Source organism: Coffea arabica, chromosome 2c (assembly GCF_036785885.1).
Source record: "Coffea arabica cultivar ET-39 chromosome 2c, Coffea Arabica ET-39 HiFi, whole genome shotgun sequence".
Classification (NCBI taxonomy): Eukaryota; Viridiplantae; Streptophyta; class Magnoliopsida; order Gentianales; family Rubiaceae; genus Coffea; species Coffea arabica.
In genome coordinates, this window is record NC_092312.1 from 71,550,665 (window position 1) to 71,560,449 (window position 9,785).

The window sequence follows — 9,785 nt, forward strand, 5'->3', positions numbered from 1 at the left end:
ATAAGATTCTAGCAATAAACTAAGAAGCTAAAACAGTTGCCCTGAGAATCTATGCAAGAAACCCCACACTAAATATATATATATATATATATATATATATGCAAGAAACCCCAGATTAGGATGCAAAATTCCACAAATCTCTTGGGCGTTTTTCAACTGTTCAAATGCACAGATAAAACCGTTCATCATTTAATACAGATTAGATCATTAGACTGCAATTAACCAACCCCTTAGTGTTTTCTACTCGATAATAGAATAAAAATCATACGAATACATGTGCATCCCATTCAAGGAAATGATCTTATTTAGTGGCTTGAGGCCTTTTACAACACCATTAACGTTCTTCATTCCAATTTCCCAGTTGCTACTACCAGTTTCTTTTCTGTTGCATGTATAATATGTATAATCTATAATATGAAGTTGCACACATCTAGGTGTAAATTATTGTGGAAGGCCTAGTCCCATCTAACCCTGCAGCCCCTTGCTGCTAGCATCTCAACTATCTCCTGGGATAAGCGAAATCTAAGGGAAGTAAGCAACTTGACCTTCTTGAGCCTCACGCAGCATGCCCTAAGAGCAAGCTCAAATCCATTTACTGTTACATTGATGAGGTTGACCAACTTTGCATCCTGCAGCCGTGTCAAATTTCCCATCACCATGCAGAGTCCCACGTCTCTAATGGCACAATTGCTCAAATTGATCTGCTAAAACTAAAGTATTTCAGTACTTTCAATGACCAACTTTCTTGGCTTATATCATAAAGATTTTAGTTAGTAACAGCATATATGTATCAGTATTTTGATAAGCACAATGCAGAAATGACAAAAAATATTGGCCTAAATCTTCTCAAGAAGGAACACGATAAGAATACGAGGATAACCAATTAAGCACAGCTAAAATCTGTACTTGTACAGCAGTTTTACATTGTAAAAAGTACAGCAAGCAGACTCGCAAAATGAAGGTTCCATATTGTCAATTCAAAGTGGATGAAGAGATGTTAATGCTTTATAGCCTATCCTATATGTCCATCCTTTTGGAATGCATGCACTACAGTTATAAGTAGGGATGTATGCGAGCCGAGCTACTCGCGAGTAGCTCGGTCAACGACTCGGCTCGAACTCAGGTTGACCGAGTTCGAGCCGAGTTTCGAGTAGCTCGAATGAAAATCGAGTCGAGTTTCGAGTCGAAATAACCCAGCTCGAGTCGAGTCGAGTAGCTCGACGAGCCGGAGTTATTTAAATAATATATTTATAATTTAAATAATATATATGTATTATAATTATAAAATGACCATTATGGGTATAAGTTATATGAAATTTACAATATATCCTTCTTTATAATAAAATCCTATAATGGCAAAAAAGTAATAACATAATTGTAAAAAGACCTAAAATGAAAAAAATTTTCGAGCCTCGAGCCTAAAGGAAATTTTTCGAGTCGAGTCTCGAGTATCGATTTTTTGGACTCGCTCGAGCTCGAGTCGAGCTCGAGCTTTGGTGTATATGAGCCGAGTCGAGCTCGAGTATTGCTATACTCGAGCTCGACTCGGCTCGATTACACCCCTAGTTATAAGGATTGGTCTTTCCTACACTGATATTGTTTATGACTTGCGCACACTAGATGGCACAAACAATAATTTCTCCGAAGTATGAACTACAATAGTGACCTGATTATAGTGCACAAGTTAAGGAGTTAACTTATAAGCACACAGTCTGACCCTTCGAATAGGCCAACAATTTTTATCTTACCCCATAAGGTATTAAACCTTTAGGTAACTTCTATATGCAAATTTATGTGTTTGCATGATTTGTTCCACTAACAAATAATTTAAAAAATTTTTTGTGGTCGAGTATATGCATACAACAAATACCAGAGGTATTGCTGCATGCTACAGAAAACACTAAAGCTTCATTAACAAAGTCTCTGCACTCGAACAACCATGTTAATGAAACCATTGACAATTGAGCAATAAGAGATATATATACAGATTCAGACTGTGTATACAAATAACATGAGGCTTTTTTCATGTAATTTGTGTATGTCATATCATTTTGTGTCAGAAAATTTTGGCAGGCACCAAATATATAGAGGTGATGATGATTATATGTCTTCATATTTTAATAGAAAGTACAACAACTCAGTAGAACTATCATACTTACAGTTAGAAACTTGAGCATGAATCAAAACAGAAATGCTCGTACCAACCTTACCTTTAATTCACTCCTCAAAAATTAAAAATATCTAAAACCTAAATGACATCATCAGTTCATCTCACACCTCAATTATCAGATCTAATAAGTTATATAAAGAAAAAGATTCTCCTTACTTGTACCAATTTCCTCGAGATTTTTTTTCGCGCGGGGGGGGGAGGGGTGGGGTGGGGTGGGGGTGTGTGTTTAAAAGGACAAAAATTGCTAATCTATCACATGTCTTGCTGAGTCAAGTATGGGAAATATGGAATAAAAGGTAACTGTGTAGCAATGATATCTGAAAAAATTAAAAAACTTTCACATCATAAGCCGACAGTAGCTGATACATGTGTCTTCCTAAATAAATTTTCCCACTTCCAAACAAGTGTTCCACCATCATGTCACATAGGTAATTTTTAATGAGAAAAAAGGTCCAATGCTCAAATTTATAATTGTTCTCTTGGAAAGGCAATGTTTTAATTGCTTCAAGACCTTTCTTTTCAACATAAAAACCTGATGACCATGGCTTTTGTGAATTTACAGATATTCATGATTAAGATTTAAAACAATAGTATGGCATCATACTCCACTGCTATACCTACTCCAATTCAACACTTTTCTATTTAAAGTTTTCAACTTTACTCGTATTCCAATTCAAAGTTGAGACCTTTTTACCTGTCGCAAGTTCCTTGAGTAGTGGGCAAGAGCCCAAAACCCTGAATCATCAATGTTCTCACAGTGTTTAATGTCCAATTCTGCAAGTCTCTTGCATCCAGCCGCAACTGCTATCAAACCTTCGCTTGTTATGTTCAGCAAACCCCGTATCTCCAGATCAGAAAGAACCTCTATGTGGCCCAAAAATTTCATCCCTCTATCGGTTATTTTATTGCAGTAAGACAAGTTCAGCTTCTTTAACTTCTTGCAACCAACTGACAATGAAGCTAATGCATCATCCCCAACTCCTGAACACCTGTGGCCAATTATCTAGATCATTATACAAAATTTAATACCTCCACTTATGCTAAAACCACTTTAGAAAAATAATTACCTGTAGAGATCAAGTTCACAGGTTTTTGTGCAGCAAGAAGCAATATAGGATATTCCCTTGTCTGAGATGTTAGTACACAGCCCCAGTTTCAAGCATACAAGCTTTGAACATCTAGACAAATAGCTGAGCCCTGAAAACGTCAAAAAGAAGAAAACATCAATACCAAAAGTATCTAATGATTCACTAAATTATTTTAACAAAAAAAAGAAAAAAGAAAAAAAAAAACAACCATGTGGTAGCTTCAAAAATATTTTCTAGTTACCTAAGTCAGTAACACCAGAACAATCTGTGAGATCAAGTTCCTCGAGTAGGTAGGAAAATGATCCAAGACTATATAGGCTCTTCTCAGTCAATAAATTACAACACTCTAACTTAAGGCACACAAGATTCTGACAGGATTCTGCTATTCCTGTTATTGCCATGTCTGTAATGTCACCGCAACACGTCAAGTTGAGCATTTTCAAATTTATGCACCCAGATACTAGCTGCAAAATGCCATTGTCTGTTACCCCTTTGCATTTCCCAAGTCCAATTTCAACCAAAAACTTGCAACTTGTGCTGATAAGTTGGAAGCTAGAATGAGCAATCCGTGCTCCATCGAGTGTTAGAGTCTTTATATTCTTTAACTCCAAGAAGAGACAATATGGGGTCAGGTGAAGCTCCTGCATAACATAAATGACAATGACAGCTCAGATTCCACACCAATGCAGTTAATAAGAACTTAGGTTAACTTTCAACTGGATATCCACTTACAAAGAAACAGTAGCTAGCATGGAGCTCTATCAAGCCATTATGTCCTTTGATAACTGAAACAATTGAAGTGCAGCTCAGCTTGTCACATCGTGATATGTCCAGTACCTGTAGACAATGCAATCTCAAAAGTGAATTTGAAGAGCATGGTTTATGCCATGATAGATCCCTCAACTTCATTAGCAGCCTTAAGATATAATGACACCTATAAACCACCATTACAATAGCAAGGATGATGCAACTAATTGACAAAGTATATGATACCATAGGAAATTAACTGCTTGAAGTTCAGTTACTGTTTAAACGTGAGCAGCAAAAAAATTACCTTGCTATAAAGTACATTTGTTTGAAATATAAGTGTTCATGCTTCTTTTGAGACTGCATATGTCCATTGAGAATTTCATATGACAAATGTATATGCTATCACTGGTTTACATAGAAAATACCAAAAATGGCATCTTTTCACAGTTCAAGATAACATGCACAAACTGAAAATGCAATGGATTACTGCACACATATTAAAACCCAATTACGCAACTTACCCTAAGTTAACATGGAAATTGTCGTTTTAGTTTTGATGCCAGCTGGTAGACTGCAGCTTGTGAGCAGCAAATAAATGACCTTTCAGTTAAAAAGTAAATCTGTTTTTAAAAATAACTTAATTTTCATGATCGTTTTGTTACTGCACATCCACTGAAAATCGCACATGGTTATTATATTCTCTGTAGGGTTAACCAGACTATCTAATAAGTATGGGCATGCCTGAAGACTGTGCCACCATATAATGATAATATGCAGCAAATTCCTTCCAAAAAGAACAGCAGTTTATTTTGGGAATAAATTTATCTTATAGTACTGAATATAATCTAACATCTATCAACCATAGGAACTAAGATTATGTTAGTTGACTGGTGGACAATCAATAATGCAATAGACCAACCAAGAAAAACATCACGTTCTCTGACAAAATTGTAAATCTAATATTATATCCTTCACATTCACAATATTCAGCTGCATGCTGTTTCAGCTTCTCTAATTTTACCTTGAGGAACTTGAATAAGAACATGTTTGTGACACTAAGCTCCAAGTGCACTTAACATGCACAACACCTGAATTATGTTCAACTAATTATGTCTATGATGGAGACTAGCTTACTAAAAAGGGTAATATTTCCATAATTTTGATTAGGCTCATCCTCATAATGAAGAAATATTAAAGATCTTAAACTCCTCGACATTAAAAAAAGGTAATAAAAAAATTCCTTAAAGCAAATAAAGTTGAGCACTGGTGCACCTACCTAAACTACAAAACGAGATATCCACTTGCCAAGGCAAAAAGCCTTCATCTTTTCATCTAGTTTTCAATTGAACATGTAACAACGGTTTTTTTTTTTTCTCATTTCCTTGTATTATCTACTATGTCACCAGCATATTTAATAGTTAACGCATTTTACAGTTTCTTTTTTAACTCTTTTAAAATGCACCACTACAGCTAATTCCAAGAGTTCATTTCCAATTGTTAGCAACTATCAAATGGGAGAACTTGAGAAGTTGAACTACAAAGGAGAAGTTTGAACACATTTATGGAACTCCCTAGGCCCTATTACAATCATACTGGCAGAGAATCAAAGTACATGAATATGACCATTTTAAGGTAAAAAATAATGAAATGAAGAAATAAAAGATGTGATGCAAAAAAGCAAGCAAAGATAAAGGATTAATACACTTCAAGAAAGTAACAATTTCGCTTGCATCACAATATTTCGCTTGCATCACAAACACATTTCCCAACTTACCTTTTTATATTCCCAATCACCTTTTTATCTCACATACATCATATCACAAAAAGTGCTACAGTAATTATTCCAAATAATATTTCAAATAATACACTATCCAAACAAACCAATATAAAAAACAACTTCCAAAATAAGACATAAAGTTTAAACAACCATCACAGACTAAGATACGTAACAAGAAAATGAAAACTTCCATAACACATAATTTCGGCTATTCATCAGAATCCAACTTCTAAGACAGCTCCAGCAAGTTTCAGCACTATAGCTACAATTACTGTGCACTAGATCACATTCAAGTACAAAGAAATAGTACACTGCAAACATTTTCTTGAAAAGTATGCAGTTATAACTATACATACCGTTATATCTATCCCGTAGATAACTTAAAAGAGAAACTGAATCGTAATAAGTGTTTCAACCACTGCTACAACAAACTTCATTAATTAATAACCAAATAAGACACCCTCATAATTATGTCAGAAGCTATGAATTGAAAGACTAACCTGCAACAAAGGGCACCCTTTTCCCAGATACCTCAGCCCAACATCATCCACCATTCCACACCTCATCATCGCCAATACCTCCAACTTACTTATCCTACTAATCGAACGCAAAGCCTCATTTGTTACCTACAAAAAAAGACAAATAAAAACACGTATCAATATCCACAAACAAACAACTGAAAAATACCTTCACTTGACTATCACTTTGCATGCAAATTCGTGCTCCCAAAAATCTATTAATATAAAAGGATTAAGTACACATGTATTCATGTCTGTGGAATATTTAGATGTTAGTAAAGAAGATGAACAAACCTTTAGGTAAGAAACGTCAAGTTGCTTCAAATTTGAACATTTCTTGGACAAAAGATCGATCCCAATATCAGTTATCTCCAAGCACCACTTCAAACTAAGCTTTTCAAGTCTTCCACAGCCCACAGCGATCTTAGCCAACCCAACATCAGTTACACCAAGACACTTATCAAGCCTCAAATCCCTCAAATTCCCAGCACAAGAGATCGCAGAAGCCTCCAAATCGCCGAATGTGCAGCAATACGAGACGTCGATAATCTCCAGTACTGGACAAGACTTAACCAGAATGTCCAGCCCGTAATATCCTAACCCACAAGACCGACTCAAAACCGCCCTCCTCAACTTCGTAGCCCAAAATGGGACCGACCCATTTCGGAGAAGGACGGCCAAAGCGCCGTCATCGATGCGGGGGCAGCCGGAGAAGTCAAGGGAGTTAAGACAAGGGAATTTCGAAAGAAGCTGGGGGAGAAACTCCGGGCGGAGGATTCTGAAATGGGTTCTCTGAAGAGAATCCACACGATAGAAGGTTTTGCAAGTAGCCCGGAAGGATTTCTTGTCGGAGGAGTCACCGGAGAGAAAAGAGTAGATTCGAGTCAAAAGGTCTTCGTTGAGCAATAACAGTAGGCCTCCTGCGGTAGAGATGTCCATATTAGTAATATGATAACAATTCTGGGGTTGTTTTGGGATTCTTGGAAAAATGAAGCAGTAGTTTAAAGGTGGGGACGAAGAGGAAGAGTAGGCGGAGGTTGAGCAGGGGTTCAAGGGTTGAAGAGGAAACCGAGCGAGATGAGCCAAAACGTGTTTTTCGGACCAAAGGTGTCATTTTTCTCTTGAAGTAGTTAAGGTTTATGTGAGTTTTGAGGTTTCTTGAAGTTTGCCAGTTTGAGCTACTTGTCTAACAAAACTATCATAACACACAGGATTGGATCGTGGATGAGGATGACCGTGTTTTGGTGTTAACTGTCTGTGTTTAGTGGGTGTTTGGGTGTGAAATGGTGGGTTGATTGGATCGTGGAGGAGGAGGACCGTGCTTGGGTGTTAACTGTGTGTGTTTAGTGTGTGTTTGGGTGTGAAATGGTGGGGCAAAGGGGAGGTGATAAGTGGTGGAGGCAGCTGTTAGAGAGACAGAGAGAGAGAGAGAGAGAGGGAGGGGATGGATGGCATTGATTGATAAGTTGAAAGTTCACACATACAAACAAACAAACAAATGGTGTAGGGGATAATAAATGAGTGGGGCAAAAATCTGTGTCACGTGATAGTCACGTGGATGAAAATTTATCATTCAAAGCCATGTTTGGTCGGGTTGTTTTTTTGAATATATATATATACACACACATATATATATATATAACAAAAAGTGTGAATAATTTTGACATTGAGACCCTGATGTACAGAGATCATGAATGGCCACCAATATAGTTCTCACTTCCTGCTCTTTTTTTTTTTTTTTGATAGAAAGAGTGGAAAATTTTATTAATATCAAACTAAATCTGTTTCAAAAGCAGAAATAACAAAATAAGGTGGAGAGTCATGAATTGGCGACCAATATAGTTCTCATATTGAGGATCACGAATTCAACTCAGTACTATCATAGAGAACATAATCCATCTTTCTTACAATTGAACCACATAAATTGGCTCAATTTTAAGATCTTTATTCAGTATGTTGGAGCCTGTGCATAGGAGCAAAAAATGTCCAAAACTATGTACTATTTTTTTTTTTTTTGTAAGCAAGAGAACTCGAACCCGAAATCTCACGCTAATACTCCCTCTCCCGGTACCACCCAACCCATTCTTCCCCCCCTATATACTATTAAAAAAGAAGTAACAATACAAAATTTAATGGTTTGACTAACGAGATTATGTAGTCGTTAAGAGAGATTTTATGTATTATTTTTGTATAAAAGTGTCATTTTTTAAGAAAGTATCAAAATGCAGGGGATGCAATATCTGTGAGTGTCTATATTTTCGTGATAAATAAATTAATGGTTTGTCTAACGGGTGTCCAGGTTCATACCTACGGGAACTCATTAAGATGTATTTTAGACGTTAGAATTTTAGAAATTTAAAACTTATTAGGAAAAACGTATAAATACAAGGAGAGTTTTTTAGAAAAAAATATATAAATACATGAGAAAGTAATAATTATTGGTATATGTATACATAACAAGTTATGTGGAACCTAGGTGTATTAACCAATATTTACAAGACACCCAATAAAAAAAAAACCCCATAAATTAAACATAATTTAAATGTGCTAACAAGTGACACCCGTTGTAAAAACCCAACCAATGAAATTATCTCAAATAATATATTTTGCTTGTATTATAAACATATTTTTTAATCTATTTTTTTATATTTTCTACTATTTTTTTATTTCACATACATCACATCATAAAAAGTACTATATCAAGTATTTCAAATAATACTCCATCCAAACAAATCAATCTAAGACAATAACATGGCCTTTGACTGTGAGTTTGTGCCCTTTACGGCTTACGCAATTACTGCCTGATGCCTGATGGTAGACCGCATGTGAGTTGACCGTGCATGTGGAGGGACTTTCTAAAGCAATTCACTTAGGGGGAGACATATTATATAACCGTAATACCCTAATCCACTAATAGGCTATGTGGTCATTGTTATGTGATGTGAAATGGACTCGGAACTGGATAATCGCTGGAATACTTCATCGTGCTTAGCTGGAGAATCACTTTCTCCAAATAAGTAACTGCTTTGATACGGGGAATCAGGTCAAGTTTGGAAGAATTATTAGAGGAAGGGATTTTGGCAAAGCTATTATCGAGCACAAAACTGATGCTGAACCAAAATGTTTGTATTCAGAAGATGGGACGATTAAGGATTAAGACAATAGTAGTGTCATATTTACTTTGATTTTTTAAAATCACAAACACAACATAAAACGCTTTACCAAGGGAATGGTATGGAGAAATCAATAGAGGAAGGGACTTTAACAAAGCTATTATCAAGGACAAAAACTGAACAGAGCCTAAGGATTTATTATTCAAAAGATGGAACTAGGATTGCAAACAAGTCAAGTCAAGTCAAATTTTGAACTTATCAAATCGAATTAGACTTGTTAATGTGTAAGTTCGAGTTCGAGTTCAAGCTTGAACTCATCAAGCCAAAAAATGAGCTCGAACTCATCAAGCCAAAGGTTTGTTTGGATAG

General features: G+C 36.0%; 1 protein-coding gene across 2 annotated transcripts; it reads right to left on the reverse strand.

Annotated features, from left to right (window-relative positions):
- Positions 1-213: 213 nt before the first annotated feature.
- On the reverse strand, positions 214-7,793 carry LOC113727735 (F-box/LRR-repeat protein 3). 2 transcript variants are annotated; one of them, XM_027252055.2, is made up of 7 exons: positions 6,598-7,792; positions 6,286-6,411; positions 3,991-4,095; positions 3,500-3,899; positions 3,238-3,367; positions 2,865-3,159; positions 214-701 (listed from the first exon to the last, which is right to left on the reverse strand). In XM_027252055.2, exons 1-7 carry the CDS (start codon positions 7,240-7,242, stop codon positions 456-458), a joined length of 1,947 nt encoding a protein of 648 aa, XP_027107856.2. In that variant the 5' UTR covers positions 7,243-7,792; the 3' UTR covers positions 214-455. The 2 variants fall into 2 exon arrangements, with proteins under 2 accessions (XP_027107856.2, XP_027107857.2); XM_027252056.2 differs by having other exon boundaries at positions 558-701; positions 2,857-3,159; positions 6,598-7,793.
- Between the last annotated feature and the right edge of the window lie 1,992 nt (positions 7,794-9,785).